Source organism: Strongylocentrotus purpuratus, unplaced genomic scaffold, assembly GCF_000002235.5.
Source record: "Strongylocentrotus purpuratus isolate Spur 01 unplaced genomic scaffold, Spur_5.0 spur5_scaffold_1, whole genome shotgun sequence".
NCBI lineage: Eukaryota > Metazoa > Echinodermata > Echinoidea > Camarodonta > Strongylocentrotidae > Strongylocentrotus > Strongylocentrotus purpuratus.
In genome coordinates, this window is record NW_022145594.1 from 28,676,586 (window position 1) to 28,696,957 (window position 20,372).

Below are 20,372 nucleotides of genomic sequence, written 5' to 3' on the forward strand. Positions count from 1 at the left end.
TATTGTCTTGAAAACAGTCAGAAATTATTACAACTAAAAATGGATAAGATATAGCGCGATCATTTATTTAAAGACCGTCAATACTACTGGGCCAGAAGAGATTAGACCACACAGCGAGGTCACTGACATGTGGCTATCTCATTAACTCAGCTCTCAACTAACATAGGAAAAAGAGAATCATGGGGGACCAAAAGGCACCGATTGGGGAAGTTTTCTATATATAGGGAACAAGTAGCTACAAGTAGGACAGTGGAGCTTTAAAGCAAGTTCATTTTGACTTTGATAATTCTCCAGTACCAAATATCAAAGCACATCTCGAGCCAGCTTCAAATAAATATAAACTTGAAAACAATATATAATGACATATTGTCTATTGTCATGATTGGGTTATTCATTTTTATCTTCTTTATATTTTACTCTATTATACAAAACTTTTATTCTAATGTACACTGTTGGTCATAATGGTGGAATATTTATTTTTACCCCAGTTTAGGGAAGGATTTTTAAAAATTATTTATTTCTAATAGATCTAAATAATGGCATACATTCTCAGATTTTATTGAATATTAATTTGCGAGTGTTTGTTTTGCGTGACTGCTTAATCATATGTGTGCTACTATGCTAATCAGCTAAGGGACCTACGTCCTTAAGTCATAATTGACAGTAATGAGGATTAATGCCTCACAAAAGGGCACTAATATATAGCTGATCGATACGATTTTTATCCTGGGGCCTCACAGTAACGAGGCCACTGCTTAGCCCCTGAATCATGACTGTACGCAGTGTTTGCTAGGGTACGCGGCCCCTTCCACAAATCCCCCAAAACGAAGAAAATGCAATAAATTGTCAAAAATTCATTGCATTTTCCCCCCGGCCCCCTACAGGAAAAATTCCTCTGTAGGGCCATGCATTATGGTTCAAGGCATGGCCACACAGAGGAATTTTTCCTGTAGGGGGCCGGGGGGAAATGCAATGAATTTTTGACAATTTATTGCATTTTCTTCGTTTTGGGGGATTTGTGGAAGGGGCCGCGTACCCTAGCAAACACTGCGTACAGTCATGATTCAGGGGCTAAGCAATAGCCTCGTTACTGTGAGGCCCCAGGATAAAAATCGTGCTGATCAGCTATATTAGTGCCCTTTTGTGAGGCATTAATCCTCATTACTGTCAATTATGATTTAAGGACGTAGGTTCCCTAGCTGATTAGCATAGTAGCACACATATGATATAGCAGTCACGCAAAACAAACACTCGCAATTTAATATTCAATAAAATCTGAGAATGTATGCCATTATTTAGATCTATTAGAAATAAATAATTTTTAAAAATCCTTCCCTAAACTGGGGTAAAAATAAATATTCCACCATTATGACCAACAGTGTATCTTCTATTATCTTGATAATATTTCAGCAACGAAAAGATAATCCTGGTAGACACCTTGGATTTGGTATAGCAATACATTCTGGGCACATGACGTATTGCAAAAGATCATTACTAGCCCTTCTAATTAATGTACTTATACACTACTGCCGTCGATGTTTATGCTGATGGTGCCAATGATATGGCGTGGAAGTGCCTCGATGGACGAGCTCAATAACAAAACAAAACAAGCTTTTTTAACTGCACTGCCTTTTCCTCAGTATTGTCTTATTCTTTTAATGCAACCTTCTTAAAATTGTGATGATTGTTAAATAATACGTTGAAATGTAATTATTTTGTCTGTATTTATGTCTGTATGTAAATGTATATCACCTTTACATGTCCGAAGTCAAATGTTATGTATTTTTTACATGACAATAAATATCTTGAATCTTGAATCTTGAATCTTGATGTAATAATAATGATTCAGAAAAAGATAATAATAATGGTAATGTAAAAGATAATAATAACAATAATTATCATAGTCATAATCATCTTTTGATAATCATACTGATAACTATAATAATAATAAGTATAATAATAAGTATAATGTCTACTACTACTACTACTACTACTACTACTACTACTACTACTACTACTACTATTGATACTAGTACTACTATTACCACTACTACTACTACTACTACTACTACTATTGAACTACTACTACTTCTACTACTCACTACTACTACTACTAATACTACTACTACTACTACTACTACTACTACTACTACTACTATTGAACTACTTCTACTACTCACTACTACTACTAGTGAATAACATGTGACTCTACATACAATAGTAACACAGTGTAGTTTATCGTTCAAAAAACACTTTTGGCTTGCCTCCAGTAGAGTGATAATGTGTGCTTGATCTTGTAATTGAAAACAAATTAGAAAACAAATATTTGAACAAGCGGGATATTCTGAAAGCAAGCCAGAACATTCTTAACAAAAAATAGAACTTCTCCCAGGTGCCTAAAATGTAATCCTTTATTCCATACAAATATCATTATAAAAGGACGGGAAAAATACGAATGATAATAAATAAATCGTCGATAACGGTGGGAACCTAACTTCTATCTCTTTCGTCTGCTAAATATTCCGAACAATAGAACCAATCAAAAGCAATCAACTGTGAAACGAATTTATCATTAGTCCAGAAATATTCATTTGCTACTACTTGTCATGAAAGTTTTAAAGAGCAGCAAAGGCGAATAATTATCGTATAAAAATCGGGAACGGATTGTTATGCCACATGTTCGTGTAGTCCCATATACATATTTTTGTGTACAGTGCTTGCAACTTTACCAAGACTAGGCCAAATCCCACATTTTGCAGTACACACCAATACTTAAATGCTAGATGATCAACCTTTTCTGATCGATTTTACACCGTTTCTTGCAAAATGTAATCGCATGACCATAACTCAACTTTATCTTTAACAGTAGCTTTCGTATTTTCCCCAACTTTCAACCTTTACCAGGATAAGGCGATCCGATTCCACTTCCTCAGCGATGATGCGGTGCCAGACTTCCCAATCCTCGTCGTGGTTAAACGATCCCGGAGTGTCTTGTCCTGGACTGTGCCTTACGTCTCACCAGACGGGTAAGATACATGAAGGAGCATTTATATGGGTTCTCGTAGTGGCTATGAATGTGTGGGAACCTGCACAGTTTAATACCTTTGTGTATTAATTACACAAAGGAAGAATAAGGAGAAGAAGAAGACGAAGAAAGAGAGATAGATATATATATATATATATAGAGAGAGAGAGAGAGAGAGAGAGAGAGAGAGAGAGAATAACATAGAGAAAGAAAAAGACAAAGGAAGAAACTAACAACTAAACCACTCCTCCAAAGAAAAGGGGGGATGAGGACGAGGTGAAGGTCTGGAGAAACAGACACAATAAGATCGTATAGTTTAAGGGCATATTATCGATATATCAGTTATTAGCAAACTTCTAAATTAAATGTTTAAAGATAAACTTTAGTACTGGTAATGCGATTGAAAGAAAAGGTGTGGAAAGGATCAGAAACAGTTGATCGTGTAGCATGTAAGTATTGGTGTGGACTGCAAGGTTCTGGATTCATCAAAATCATAATAAATTTGACCGAGTCTTGGTAAAGTAACAAGCACTTACACAGAAAGCTATATATGGGACAACACTCATGGTGTCGGGGCTGGTACTACCTTGATTTCCTTGTCTTCTTATGCTCATTACTCAGCCAGTATACATTTTCTTCCAAAATTGTTTGGCACATGTCATTTATTTTTGTAATCTTGAACATTCAGTGTAAGTTTCGTTTGATTCTGTGAGAATTAATTTTCTTTTTTTTACCAGAACTCAAGTTTATCTTTAAGATATAGGCTTATTTTACTTATTGTACAGTTAACGACTATATCATTCATACCCCTTGTACATTGGATGTTCTTTTTGGGATGTTGTAACTCAAGAATGAAAGGGGGACTGTTTAAATTAGGGCTTTTGTTGAGTACTTTTAAATGTACATATATATGTAAGCTTTAATACAGGGGTTGTCAAACGTTTTCTTCGGCGGTCCTGATGGGAATTTCATGAAAGCTACGATGTCCGAAATAATGGGCAAATTTAGATAACTTAATCAAAATCGTCCATTCATATAAGTTAGTGATATAATACATATTACATGTCCTAATACACGTACCTTAATTTCAAGAATTAAAGACAGTCAAAGGTTGTGGTATGCAGGTAGGGTATATCAATGGGGACAGTGGCACTGTTTGCCGTCACTAAGCTGCTTAAACATTAGCACAAATGGAGTGATTGCGAGACAAAGACATTGAAGCGAATGTTCCGACAATCTACTCCAAATTGTATAGCAAGCTCATAGGCGGAGATCGGGGGAGGGGGGGGGGGGACTGGGGAGATATACCCCTCCCCCAATATTTGACCAAGAAAGGGGGGGAACTATGTAATCATCCCCAATGCTATGCATATCTTTATGATCAAATGTTCACCGTAAAGCCTTTCATTTAAATTTTGCCTTAAAGTATTACCCTAATCGCACGAATCTGGTTTCAGTTTCATAAACAAGAAGTTCTTATGTTGTTGTGAATCTTTTGTCGGGTTGCAATAAAAGCGCTGCATTAATTGCATAAGTTGTATACGTACACCTCACAATCACCTTACAAACGCCTTACGACCGCCATAAGCCGTTCACGTACGAAGGCCATGCAAAGCTCCGTTCTTAAGGCGTTCTTAAAAAATACCGTAAGAGCCCTTTATGAACAACTTAATGCGTTCTTACGATCATCGTTACAATTTGAGGCTTCTGGAATTGTCCCTCGACCCTACGAAATGTACGAAGATCTTGCGTGGTTCTTACGAAGTTATTACGACGTTTGTTCGGCAACCTTACAAAGACAGGGTTTCGTACGAGGTTGAAAAAATAATGAACCATACCATCGACCAGTCTGCGAACTTACGAACGGTTCAGGAACGGTCTACAAACGTTGGTTTCGTATGACCTTCTTTAAGAAGATCTTCCGAAGTGGTCTGAAAATCGTTCTTACGTCATTTTTAGCGGTTCGTAATGGTATTTGTGACTAAGGCGTAAGGTCGCCGTGCGAAAATGCACATCCTTTAAAGAGGAAAAACCCAATTCGGATGTGTTTATAAGCACATATTCATAACGGAATACTGAAAAGACATATAATTATATAATCTATACATGTGAGCGAGCGAGTTTTGGGGGAAATAAGTCGATTTAAATAAGGGGCACATTTAATGATGAGAGGAAAAGAGGGACACTTATCGAAAGGGATTAGACATTTTGATATAAGAAAAGAAAAGGAGCACGTGTGAAAGTTAAAAGGGTTATCGTCAGAGATGAAAAAAGGCATTTATGAGAATTGGAAATGGGAATTTGTCGACGAAAAGGGGGCACCCATCATATTTTGATAGAGACATTTATTAGAGGTGAATATGGTGAATGTGGAGAATTTATGAGGAAAGGTCTCTTATTAAAAAGGAAAAGGGGCAATTGTGAAAATAAAAAAGAGGCATTTACAATAAAGGAAAATGCGCATTTGTTGAAAGAAAAGGGGCACCGATCAAAATTTAAAGGGGCATTTATCAGAGGTGAAAAGGGGGCTTTTATAGAAAGGGGGAAGTGGCTCTTACCAAAAAGAAAAAGAGGCATGTCTTAAAATAAACAGGGCATTTATAAGAAATGAAAAAGAGTAATAATGAAAAGGAGAAGGGGCAGTTTTAAGAAGGAAAGAGAGCTTTTATTAGAAAGGAAAGGAGCACTTGTCAAATTAAAAGGGACAGTAATCAGAGATTTGTTTTGTCACATTCCCAAAAAACATAATCTGAACAAATCGATTTTCAACGTACTTAAACTATTACAAAATTGGTAAGGGTATGAATAATTTTGTTGTTTACTGTATATTTAGCTATCTTAGATTGAGACAGTAGAAATGCTGTGGTCTATTGGATATATCAACGGACTGTGGCTCGTGGATCAAGTCCCGCCTCGGCCACAATGCATCTACATTTGCCTCTGTCCACCTGGTGCTAAATGGGTATCTGGTAGGATGAGAACGTTAAAGTGGATGGTTAGATACATGATGCAGGGCTGAAATACTCTCCAGTGAGCGAAGGATGTACACTATCATGTGCAGATTACCAATTGAATCCAAAGACTGGAGTAACTAATAATACCAATATAAAGTGCTTGCATATGTAGTAAATACGTTAAGCACTATGAAAAAGTCATTATTCTTTGTTGTTGTTTCATCCTCAGCCAGAAATATGGCTCAGTAAGCAAGACCCTGTGCCCTGATTCCTCCAACCTAAACGCCAGCGTGGAGGAGACCATCATTGTGGACGTCAGCACATTATCCGCCATTGAAGTCAATTTCACCCTGACTGGGATGTTTGTAGACGATTTCAACCTGGAGTAAGTTTGATTTCAAATTGGAAACAGTTTTTTTTCCCTTCTCTTTCTATTATTTATCTTAACATCTGAATAAACTGTATTGTACATTAATTAACCTGCATTGATTTCTATCTCTGAATGTGGTTTACGCTTTTATTGAGAAGTTCGTGGGCGGGTGTTGAGAGGAAGAAAGAAGGGATATTTCATAAAGTACAGTACACTTCATATTATGTACAGATGGCTATGTACAGATTTTATTTTTACAAAAATAAAATGTATTACATGTATTGAAATGGTAAGAGCTATCTGTACAAAACACCCACTTCTAGTTACATCTCCTGCTCCGTATTAATATCAAATTATTATTTGTATTAATATTTCCCTCTTGTCTCTTAAGATCCGATACAGATATCACATTCTCAAGTGATCCATCTTCACCTCAGGTAAGAGATTTTAAATGGTAGGGTACAGTAATGACCCCCCCCCCCCCACCCATCTATTGGATCTACTTGTAAATGCAGTATCGGGAATGAGAAAATTCAGTTATAATGTATTTTTTGCTGAAATCTTGTCAGGAGTATAATTTTATGTACGTGCAGTGGGAAAAATTATAAATTATCTTAATGATTTCCTTTCATGTTTTTCCTGAATTTATAATTAGTCATATAGTTTTTATCTCGTTTTGAAATTTTTTCTGCTACAGACCACCCAGATTTATTGAGAGTAGAAATGTATAGTTACTGAACTTGCCAAGCTAAAAGAACATTACATTTGTAATATTTCAACGGACACGGCAATGCAATTTATTGAATTTTGTATTTGAATCATGTCACTTTTCTCTTTTATTTCATGTACATATATAGGAATTATCTGATTATGTCTTTTTTATTTTGTGTTACAGTTTTATCAATATGAATTTCCAGAGGGAGTCAATATGGTGCTGGTGAGAGCCAAGTCACCAAATGATACATGTGCCTACTTTTCAGTGCAGAAGGCAGAGGTGAGTAGACTTGTTTAACCTACCCCCATTCAACTGGTAGAAAAGTATACATCAATGACATATATCCCACATGTACATGTACACGTACCTTCTTGACCTTTTTTATTTCCACCTCCCTTCATTTCACTTTCTTATTTGTCCAGTTTCCGCCTTTTTATCAATATTGAAATCCCTCTCTTCACGTTTCTTTATCTCACCATTATCCTTTGTTCTTGCCCCACCCCTCCTCTTTCTCTCTTTCTTTCTTTTAATAATATTCATGATTATCCTTGTTATGGCATTTTTGCTTCACATATCTTCCACGTTATCAAACTTCACTGAGTCTTTGTTTCTCTTGTAGGGAAGAGAACACTTTTCCAATTTGTCAATTCTTGCATGGGAGTTGCCTCTTTCCTACTGGCAAGCGGAAAATATCAAAGAAATATCAAGAAATATCAAATACTCTATGAGAGATTAATTAGGTGGTCTGTTATCAACAGACCACCTATTGATTTCGTCAGAATTTTCTTTATTTATTTATTTATTAGGTGGTCTGTTATCAACAGACCACCTATTGATTTCGTCAGAATTTTCTTTATTTATTTATTATTATTAGGTGGTCTGTTATCAACAGACCACCTATTGATTTCGTCAGAATTTTCTTTATTATTATTATTATTATTATTATTATTCTTTATTTTTATTTCTTCCCGTTTTTTGTGCCCACGATAACTTCAAGTTTGGTTTAGTCAATTTGATTCAATTTTGGCACAGTCATAGGTCATTGTCATGACACGTGACTAGAACATTTTCAAGGTCATCAAGTTATCGTGACGTCATCCAGGCGCCATTTTGTGAAATCACATTATCCATCATATCTTCATGATGCATCAGCAAAGGTCATTCATATTTATATCACATATACTTCAGGTCAAGGGTCAACAGGTCATGTCATCAAAGGTCACATGAAGGTCATGATGCGCGCGTATGTGCGCGTCAAAATTTTAAAATGATCAAAATCACCTAAAACTATTAAAGGAGAGTACGAATCAGGTCATTTTAAGCATTTCAAAATTTTCCGTCCGTAAGTGTCCCCGCGCGCGTTGCGCGCGCTCACAGCGCGTGGAAAAGGTCAAACTCAAAATGTTTACATGATTTGGATTTCTCTTAACGTAATTGACAACTTACATTAATTTCAGTCACTCTTCATATTTCATAAGGCCGTGAGCGTGCGTCAAAGTTCAAAATCCGCGCGTGCTGCTATAGGCAATATAATGCAAATTTCATCAAAAACATGCCATTTTAAAAATCGAAATAGCTCTTCAGATAGTCTATCGACCCCCAATTTTTATATCATGGTTGGAAAAAGCATGAGTTGTAGATATGATTTCATACCACCCTGACTCGTACAAAGTGAAACAAAGTCATCATATTGGCATCTAAACTCAAAAAAATGTTTTTTGTTGATGACGTCATTTTTGTCTTTGTTTAATTGAGATTATCTCACTTATCTGTGATCGATTTTCTCTCAGATTTTGATATGTTGTAGCTGAGATAATTCTCTATCAAAAATATCTCATTCATTTCATTTTGATGACGTCATCATAGTTAAATATTCCATTAATAGCGACAATGCATAATTTGTCATATTTGCGTGTTATGTCTATGGGAGGTCACTTTTTTCAAAACATGAATCTGCATAACAAGGTGTTTTGACCAGTATCTCGGTTGTTATTCAACAGTTTTCTCCCAAATTTTAATATGTTGTAGCTGAGACTATTTGCTATCTAAATATTTCCTTATTTTTTCAATCAAATGTCAGGATCATGCTTATGCTCATCATCATCATTATCGTTTTTATCATTATATAACATTATCATTATCATCATCATCATCACCTTTACTATCATGATCATCATCATGGTCATCATGATCATCATTGTTTACATGTCTATATAACTTATCCCATTCTCAATTCTATCATAAGACTTAGACAGACCACCTTATTCGTCTTCGTGACGAATTAAATTTCTAGTTATTATTTATTTTTATTTCTTCCCGTTTTTTGTGCCCAGGATAACTCACAGTTTGGTTTAGTCAATTTGATTCAATTTTAGCACAGTCATAGGTCATTGTTATGACACGTGTCTAGAACATTTTCAAGGTCATCAAGTCATCGTGACGTCATCAAGGCGCCATTTTGTGAAATCACATTATCCATCATATCTTCATGATGCATCAGCAAAGGTCATTCATATTTATATCACATATACTTCAGGTCAAGGGTCAACAGGTCATGTCATCGAAGGTCACATGAAGGTCATGACGCGCGCGTATGTGCGCGTCAAAATTTAAAATTGCTCAAAATCACTTAACTATTAAACGAGAGTACGAATCAGGTCATTTTAAGCATTTCAAAATTTTCCGTCCGTTCGTGTCCCCTCGCGCGGTGTGCGCGCTCACAGCGCGCGGAAAAGGTCAAATTCAAAATGTTTACATGATTTGGATTTCTCTTAACGTAATTGACAATTTACATTAATTTCAGTCACTCTTCATATTTCATAAGGCCGTGAGCGTGCGTCAAAGTTCAAAATCCGCGCGTGCTGCTATAGGCAATATAATGCAAATTTCATCAAAAACATGCCATTTTAAAAATCGAAATAGCTCTTCAGATAGTCTATCGACCCCCAATTTTTATATCATGGTTGGAAAAAGCATGAGTTGTAGATATGATTTCATACCACCCTGACTCGTACAAAGTGAAACAAAGTCATCATATTGGCATCTAAACTCAAAAAAATGTATTTTGTTGATGACGTCATTTTTGTCTTTGTTTAATTGAGGTTATCTCACTTATCGGTGATCGATTTTCTCCCAGAATTTAATATGTTGTAGCTGAGATAATTCTCTATCAAAAATATCTCATTCATTTTTCATTTCGATGACGTCATCATATTAAAAGATTCGATTAAAGGCGACAATGCATAATTTGTCATATTTGCGTGTTATGTCTATGGGAGGTCACTTTTTTCAAAACATGAATCTGCATGACAAGGTGTTTTGACCAGTATCTCGGTTGTTATTCAACAGTTTTCTCCCAAATGTTAGTATGTTGTAGCTGAGACTATTTGCTATCTTAATATTTCCTTATTTTTTCAATCAGATGTCAGGATCATGCTTATGCTCATCATCATCATTAACATTATCGTTTTTATCATCATATAACATTATCATTATCATCATCATCATCACCTTTACTATCATGATCATCATCATGGTCATCATGATCATCATTGTTTACATGTCTATATAAATTCTCCCATTCTCAATTCTATCATAAGACTTAGACAGACCACCTTATTCGTCTTCGTGACGAATTAAATTTCTAGTTATTATTTATTTTTATTTCTTCCCGTTTTTTGTGCCCAGGATAACTCACAGTTTGGTTTAGTCAATTTGATTCAATTTTAGCACAGTCATAGGTCATTGTCATGACACGTGTCTAGAACATTTTCAAGGTCATCAAGTCATCGTGACGTCATCCAGGCGCCATTTTGTGAAATCACATTATCCATCATATCTTCATGATGCATCAGCAAAGGTCATTCGTATTCATATCACATATACTTCAGGTCAAGGGTCAACAGGTCATGTCATCAAAGGTCACATAAAGGTCATGACGCGCGCGTATGTGCGCGTCAAAATTTAAAATTGCTCAAAATCACTTAACTATTAAACGAGAGTACGAATCAGGTCATTTTAAGCATTTCAAAATTTTCCGTCCGTTCTTGTCCCCGCGCGCGGTGTGCGCGCTCACAGCCCGCGGAAAAGGTCAAATTCAAAATGTTTACATGATTTGGATTCCTCTTAACGTAATTGACAATTTACATTAATTTCAGTCACTCTCCATATTTCATAAGGCCGTGAGCGTGCGTCAAAGTTCAAAATCCGCGCGTGCTGCTATGGGCAATATAATGCAAATTTGATCAAAAACATGCCATTTTAAAAATCGAAATAGCTCTTCAGATAGTCCATTGACCCCCAATTTTTATATCATGGTTGGAGAAAGCATGAGTTGGAGATATGATTTCATACCACCCTGACTCGTACAAAGTGTAACAAAGTCTTCATATTGACATCTAAACTCAACAAAATGTATTTTTTTGATGACGTCATTTTTGTCTTTGTTTAATTGAGATTATCTCACTTATCGGTAATCGATTTTCTCCCAGATTTTGATATGTTGTAGCTGAGATAATTTTCTATCAGAATAAGTCATATTTTTTCATTTGGATGACGTCATCATAGTTAAATATTCGATTGAAGGCGACAATGCATAATTTGTCATATTTGCGTGTTATGTCTATGGGAGGTCACTTTTTTCAAAACATGAATCTGCATGACAATGTGTTTTGACCAGTCTCTCGGTTGTTATTCAACAGTTTTCTCCCAAATTTTAGTATTTTGTCGCTGAGACTATATGTTATCATAATCATCCCTCATTTTTCCAAAAAGATGTCAGAATCACGCTCATGATCATGATCATCATAATTATCATAACGATAATAATCATCCTCATCAACATCATCATGATCATCATCATCATAATCATTACTATCAAGATCATCATCATCATAATCATCATTGTGTACATGTCTATATAACTTATCCCTTTTTCAATACAGTAAATATTACAATCTATTATAAGACTTGAAGACAGACCACCTTATTCGTCTTCGTGACGAATTACATTTCTAGTTGATATTTGTCTTTATCTTTTTCTCCCAGTGTCCGATCTTTGAAGATGTTTCCACCGTGCGTTACAACGCGGGGACATTTCAGACGATGACCTTGCAGGCAGCAATTACAGTCACGGTAAGTCTAGGACAATTATAATACTGAATATTCAATTGTTATTGTTTAATTTATTTATTTATTTATTTATTATAGTTTTATTTTAACAGGGTGGTCTCATTCAAGTTCATTTCTGAACCTGCTCTCCCAGAGAGCCCTGCATCACATAAAAACATGTACAATAATAACATGAATTCAAAAAATACATACAAAGGTAAAATAAACATGGTATATACAATAATTAAACATAGGTAACGAAAAACACGCATTAACTATTGTAAGGAAAAAATACAATTATCAAATTGAGAAAACTAGATGAATGAATTGTAATAAATAAAGGTCAAATTAACGTGAAAATATGTTTACAAGGAAAACTGAAAGGTTTTGACATTCTTTTTAAAACTTTGCAGCGACTTACAATTTTTAATATGATAGGGTAATTTATTGTATATTTTAGCTCCTGAAACCGCTAAGGTTTTCGTTTTAAAATTTGTTTTACATTTTGGAATGAATAATGGACTGTTTAAAGTATAACGAGTAGAATATAATACCGGTCTTTTACTTATACATGGATTTAGATATGGTGGTGATAGGTCGTTTATGATTTTAAAAATCAAGATGCATTTCTGATATTTAATTCTTTCCTCTAATGACCGCCATTTCAATTTACTCATTAAAACATTTTGGGGTGTAAAATATTCGGCACGAAGAACTAATCGTGCATATCTATTTTGTAATTTTTGCAACTTTGTTAGATTTTGTTTCGAAGTATTTCCCCATACTGAATTACAGTAGTTTAAATGCGGTAGGATAAGAGAATAGTATAATGTAATCAGATTCTTACGGGAAATATAATTGCGTATACGTCTAATGCAGGCAATCGTACCCGATACTTTCCTAACAACTTCTTTTACATGTAACGACCTTGTTAAACTTTTGTCTAGTGTTACACCTAGATATTTCATACTTTCGACTGAGTCGAGTACATTGTCACTGTAACGAATACAAATATTATTATTTTGAATTTTTCTTTTGGAACCAAAAAGTATTGTTTTTGTTTTATTTGCATTTAAAAACAGTCCATTGTATTTTAGCCATTTCAAGATACGGGAAAAATCTTTTTGGAGATTGTATTCACAAACTCTATAATACTTTCCATGATGAAATACTGCCGTGTCATCTGCATATAAGGAAATCTTTGTCTTAGAACGGAGTTGCAGGTTACAAATATCATTCACATAGAGGCAGAAAATTAATGGCCCCAGTATTGGTCCTTCTGGAATTCCTGATTTCACAGTTAGAAAATTACTCTTCGACCCTTTCAAGAATACACATTGTTGCCTATTAGATAGATAGGATTCGAACCACTCAAGTTCAACTCCCTCAATACCATACAATAACATTTTCTTAATAATCAATGGATGTGGTATAACGTCGAACGCCTTTTTCAGGTCAAGAAAAATGGCTCCAGTGACCAGACCTTTGTCCATATTGTCAAGTATACCTTCGACTATTTCAGTCAAGCATGTTAGAGTTGAATGCCCTGGTCTAAAACCTGATTGCCGTTCACTTAACAAAGAATGTTTGTTTAAGTAAGAGTATATCTGATTGTGCACTGCTTTTTCAAATATCTTTGACATTGTGGGGAGAATGGAAATAGGTCGGTAGTAGTTAATTTCATTTTGTTTCCACCTTTATGAATAGGGGTTATTTTAGCAACTTTAAATTCATGAGGAAATTTGAATTCATGTGCTGTTTGCGGTAATGTTTGCAATGCATTTATATTGAGATGAGAATCATTTGCTCCTGTTAGTTGGCTTTGAATATTATTGAAACTTTCATTAAACAATTCTGCTACTTTTTCTTTGTCTACTACAATTTGGTCATTTACAAGAATTTTATAATCAGAATTGGCATCTTTCTTTGAGAGTAAGTTTTTGAGTACTTTCCAGGATTTTTCATATCATTACCATTTTCAATGCACAGATTCTTATAATATTATTTCTTTAACTTCTTGTTTAGTACATTTGCCCTATTTCTGAATTCTTTAAACTTTTCCCAGTAGTCTGTAGTTCTGTGTTTATCAAATTTGCATTTAAAATAATTCCTATCTCTTGCGATCCATAAATATTCGTTGGTAATCCAGGGTGACCCCCTAGAACGTTTTCTTACTGTGACATACGGTGCATGAAGATCACAAATGTCTTTGAATTTACATTTGAAAATATTCCACATATTCTCAACATTGTGATTGTTTAAGTACAAATTATCCCAGTTTATATCTTTAACATCATTTTTGAAAGAATTTTCATTCAACTTTCTAAATGAACGGTAGGTACTCACAAAACATATAGAGGGCGGTGGTTTTTCTTTCAATACAAGGTATATCAATAAATGATCACTTAGACCGATAGACCCTATACCGCAAATATGATTCAAGAATAGATGGCGGCCTTCCTCCCACACTGCGCAAGTTTGTTTGTTTGTTTGTTTTAACTGACTGGTTTTACCTGACTGGTTATTCTACTAAACTATTGTTCAGGTTTCATGAACTCCCCCGATGATGTAATGAGACTTGGTTATAATAATTAATGCCTTACCAAAAGGCACTAGCGCACCGAATTGGGTTTTGAACCCGGGACCTTCCATGAACGAGACCACTGCTCTACCACTGAGCCATCGTCCCTCCTTTTCTGAAGTACATCATATCGACTTTACGACTGTGATATCATTTTCATTATCCCGTTTATGTTATTCAATTTTGTTGACAGAGAGACATGTATACATCGGGCCGTTTCTATGTTGTGATGGTCGTGCATCCAAACGATAAAAGATGCGAAAATAACTACAAGGAATTCACACCTCTCGAAGGTAAGGGATCCTTACTTTCTATGTTGGGTTCAATTGGCAACATGTAAATCTCATGATTCTCATCGTATCCTTTCGAATGATGGTGCATCTAATTTATTATAATAATTATGTTATGATTCTTTGAAAATAGTAAATACATGTACAATGTTATGTCATAAATGTGGAATATTGTTTTTTTACCCCAATTTGTGGAATGCTTTTGACAATGATTTATTCCTAAAAGATCTAGTTTATAGTATACATTCTCTGATTTTATTGAATAGTAATTGGCGAGTGTTTGTTTTGTGTGACTGCTAAAGCATGGGTACGCTACTATGTTTATCGACTAGGGGACCTACGTCCTTAAGTCATAACTGACTCACAAATGGCACTAATATAGCACATCGACACGGTTTCGATCATTGGGCCTAACAGTTACTAGGCCATTGCTTTGCCACTGAATCATGACTGTACGCAGCGGGGCTAGGGTAGGGGGCAGCCCCCCCCCCCCCGCCAACAAAAATGCAATCAGTTATCAATAATTTATTGCATTTCCCCCAGGTCCCCAACAGAAAAAAAAATCCTCTGTGTGGCCATGCCTTAAACCATAATGCATGGCCGTTTCCCGTATCAGATATTGTATTCGCATTTCGAACATATAACTTAATTGTAGAAATGAAAAGCTTTCTTAGGTATGTTGAAACTGAAGCTGATATCTAAAACTATTCAACAAAGGCCCCTTTCAACCGATCCAGCTTTAATTCTTGAGTTATGAAAAACACAAAAAACAAACAAATGGGGTATGAATATTTTAGTTGTTAACTGTAGGTATGTATTATGTGTGGCAACATTGGATTACCTACTGTACATTACCTATATTCTGCATTTTCTATTATTTCAGAATCGTTTTTCTACTACCCGATGTACTAACTATTTTTTTTAAATTGTATTCTTTCAGCTCAATATACAGGCTCATCCGAACGCACAAAAATTGTAACACTGAGAGTGGAACACACACTAGACAGTAAGTACTATGTCACATTTCACTGCTTATTGTGATAAAAGAAGGCTTCAGTGATATAAAAATCTTATCAAAACCACATAGATTTAGTGTAGATGTGAATTGCCTCATAATTCGCTGTCATCATATTTGGTGGAATAACCAATCAATAATCAAATTGAATCAATATGTGTGCACAGGTTTTTCATTCAGCGAAACTCGTTGTTACACCATGAAGAAAGTACTCCAGCTTACTTTTATATCCCGAGTGTGAGGGAAATTGTAGTATGATGAGAATTCCTTATGGCGGTAGGCTCCATGAAGGCATAGTTCTGTATACATGAATGTTATAATGATTGCAATTTGGAAACTTTATGATTTGATAATTGATACAGTGGACTGCACTGTCGTTTTCCATGGGCAGTCAAACGTGCATATGAATACTGCTCAAGGGAGACACGAAAATCAGCCTTTATGAGCTGGTAGTATTTATGTCAGGCTCCTTTAATACAAGTTTCAATAGGAAACTATGCTCAATGGACACCAAATAATGGGGTCTCTATAGTCTTGGTCGTCATTGAAGTAGGTTTGACTGTACTTGAACATTGTATTCAGTCACGTATTTTCTTTATAAATCTGTCAATCCATTGCTTGGCTAGCATTTTTTACCAGGCGTTATACTAAAAGTACCTATTTCACACGAATACTCAGTATTATCTCATTCTTATCTTGTGCTGTAGAATATTGGAAGCCGGTTCTGGTCACTTTAGTGGTGCTCATAGTCATTGCTATCCTGTCTTCTATTATTACCTTTGCTGTACCCGTTTTGATGTAAGTGCATCGTACTTTTATCTAAACCCAAAGATTTCAGGTATCTTAGTCTAACTGGAATTTAAACGTTCAATTTGCCTACCATTATGGTAAACTATATTGTACATTTAAGACATGGTGACAAGCTTGTTAATTTTCAATTAAACATGTATTAAAACTTCAAGAAAAGTATTATGATGCTAATAGGGGACATAAAAATAATTATAGTAACAATCAGAGAAAAAAATTCTGACTATTTGAACTGTACCCCGAAATCATTTACCTTGCAATTTCTGTCATATTATTGCCATCATTTTGCCATAATCAATGCAATACACAAGCAGCTAAATTAATAAATAAGAAAATTGTATATGCCTTACCGTTTTTCTAAACAATTAATCGTATTTGAAGTAATATATAAATACATGCGTGTACAATTATATTCATGATTTCCTTGTATCTTTCCAATTCTTGTGTCTATATGTGTAATAATTACAATGCGTATGTATTGTAAGAACAAATTATTCATCTACTATGTGAATTAACTTTTCTAATAAATACAAAACGACGTTTCAATATCCATTTTCAGACGAAAGATGGCAAAATGCAGTAGGCCTACTAGGGCACGTGATTTTGAAGGAGGTAAAAACAATTCAACAAAATCCCTTTTATAAAATGACTTTGTCATATTTTATTCATTATATTGCTACCCTTTATTCTTCCTTTGTATTATTTTAATAAGTTGGCAAGGTATTCATGCATTCATCAATCATGATTGTCATTTCTTTTAGACAAAAAAAGGGCTGAGAAATGTCATAGTCTTGCCCCAAAGTTTTCACGATCACGATGTTCATGCGTACATGTGAAGACACTTGGCATTCTGCTTTAGTTCCAAAGTGATATTTATGCTAAGTTACTGCGTATAAATAGCAAATTTGAGTTGATTTATCGATTTTTTTTTCTTCTTCTTCAGTTTTCATAGTCATGGAATGCATTAAACTGACTTTGTATTTATATACATCCATCTATATTTTGCATGTTACATGCACACATTTGTCACCTTACTTTACAAATGTTCTAATACTATCTTCAGTCAGTGTCATAAAAAAATTGTTGTATTGGTTGCATTTGCATCATGTACACTTAGAAGAATTGCTTTCTTATTGTAATGTATTTCAGCTAGTAAGCAAATAATTACCGTTGGTGAAGGTGATGGGACAAACTATCACTTCCGAGGCGATCTGGATGCAGCTATCTTTCCGAAGCGAAGCTGAGGAAAGATAGCGTTTACATTCTGATCGAAGAGGAAGTGATAGTTTGCCATCGCCTGAAACCAAAAGGTGATTATTTGCTTTATATTCCACATCTAAAACAATTTAACTACAAAAAGAAAAGGACGTGTATGCATTTACATAAAAGACACCTAGGCCTAAATTCACACCCAAAAAGTTTAAGTTTAACCCAACCCCTTGAGGGTACGGTGCGCGCATGTGTTTTCTTTAATTGCGCTCAATGGTAATGCGCGCTTAGTTTAATTACGCCTGTTTTAGTGCGCTTTTGGAGAATCTTCAGTGAAAGTGCGTTGCCCTGTGTAGATAGTACCTCTATCTTCAGTGAAAGTGCGTTGCACTGTGTAGATAGTAGTACTATCTACACAGTGTAACGAACTTTTTGCTTCTCCCATCAATAATGGGCGAACTATCTTTCATCACGTGATTTTCTTTTGACCAATCGTAGAGCAAGATGCTTAGTATGTGGAATATAATATGGATTATTGCTTTAGAGAGACGTACAAGCTCTAAATAGTTTTATTATTATTGACTATTACAACAACACCCAAGCCAATGAGAACAACACCCAAGCCAATGAGAACAACACCCAACCCCATGAGAACAACGACGAAGCAACCGATAATACAGAGGTACGTTTACTAATTTTAAAATTTTGTAAATTGCATGTTGTGTTGAGATGTCCTAGGTGAGTGGTTTAAAGACGTATAGGAGTCAGCTCTCATGGGGAATTCGACACCATTCGGGTGTTTACCCATAACAGGTGCTGTCAGTCACCATGATTAGCCTTCAGTTTTATGACCAACAGGTCTCATTGAATGCTTTGCATGTTCCACCCATATCCCCATTTGGTAAAGTCCTTATCTTATCATTCCCTCACTCGGAGACTCTCCGAGAGACTAGGGGGTATTTCTTGATATGATTACGGGTTTGCTGTGTGCAGACTTGTACACCCATTAAAGGGATCCGGTAACTTTGTCTCAGATTCTAAAACAAAATTCTGGAATTAGCTCATGCTGCAATGATAGTTATAAACCTTTAGGTCAGTCAGGAACCCCATGACTTCTGCAGACAGATTGCCTGTCTGATTATCAAGATATTTATGATTGGAATTACAAATTTTGGAAACCGTTTGCCAAACGGTTTTCATTACACTACAGTCTATTGGGAAAAACGAGTATGGTAAAACCGGTCACTCAAAGTTTTTTACTTTTTCGAGGCACTTCTTGATCATTTACAAGCGCAATTTTTTTTAGGGCTTCAATATTACACTATTTCACAGACACTGATAACACGTAGAGCCGTGCATCTCAGATTTAACATTGTTACACGATCCCTTTAACGGTGTCAGCTAAATATAGGCTTCTTTCACATGTAAACTGACGGCCCTCTCCCTTTAAATGCCAAGTAAACATCTTTTTGTTTTCCTTCATGGAACGAGTTTCTTCTCAGAACGGTATTTTCAAATGTTCCTGTATACTATAAGTTGATACACGTGTAGTACTTTCGTCATTCAGCACGTACATGGCATGTTACTTAAGCATTGTCACTTCATTAATAATTTTGTTGTTGTTTTTTATACAAATAATCACACGTGACGAGTGTTGATATGTTCAGATACAACAAACTAAGAAATAAGGGTGCGATTCTGCTACGATAGCAGCACCCTCTGCCAAATACTCGTAGGTGGATGCCAGTCTGCACCCAAATTGCAACCTAATTCTCAGTGTGAAGAATGTTGATTCTCACCCTATTTATTGGCAGCCATAAGAATGAATTTAACATTTATATTTAAATTAATACGTCATATTTGTTTTATTATTATTATATATATTTTTTTGTTGTTGTTTTTTTTTGGGGGGTATGCTTTGCATTTATCAACTTACAGGATTTTTACGTTAGTCAACTTACGAGGAATAAGTTTGTAAAAATGGAAAAGAAGTACAACACGTACCTCTGGGATATTGTAACGGTGTCCGTATTCTACGCTCTTCCAGTCGTTCAACTTGTCGTAACCTACCAAGTGGTAAGATGATTAGTTTGTTCAGGCCCCTTATAGATTGTAAGTGGACCGGAGGTAGGGGATGGCTTTTTAATGTGGGCTTTAGGTGAAGGCAGGTGTAATTCCCAAGGTCATACACTTATGTTCTTATTAGACTGCACATGCATAATGTTTAATATCTCGAAAACTGATAAGATTTTTAAAAATGCATGTTCACCGTTTTTGTATAGTGAATGGTCTTTCCA

At 35.3% G+C, this 20,372-nt stretch overlaps 1 protein-coding gene across 1 annotated transcript in view; it reads left to right on the forward strand.

Annotated features, from left to right (window-relative positions):
- The first annotated feature begins 1,368 nt into the window (after positions 1-1,368).
- LOC115921312 (SID1 transmembrane family member 2-like) overlaps positions 1,369-20,372 on the forward strand; it is a 25,545-nt gene continuing 6,541 nt past the window's right edge. The window contains exons 1-10 of the mRNA XM_030978667.1: positions 1,369-1,380; positions 2,905-3,026; positions 6,209-6,364; positions 6,741-6,786; positions 7,245-7,343; positions 12,111-12,197; positions 14,948-15,047; positions 15,985-16,050; positions 16,767-16,857; positions 20,028-20,151. Coding sequence (XP_030834527.1) covers positions 1,369-1,380; positions 2,905-3,026; positions 6,209-6,364; positions 6,741-6,786; positions 7,245-7,343; positions 12,111-12,197; positions 14,948-15,047; positions 15,985-16,050; positions 16,767-16,857; positions 20,028-20,151 — 903 coding nt within the window. The remainder of the gene's footprint in view (positions 1,381-2,904; positions 3,027-6,208; positions 6,365-6,740; positions 6,787-7,244; positions 7,344-12,110; positions 12,198-14,947; positions 15,048-15,984; positions 16,051-16,766; positions 16,858-20,027; positions 20,152-20,372) is intronic.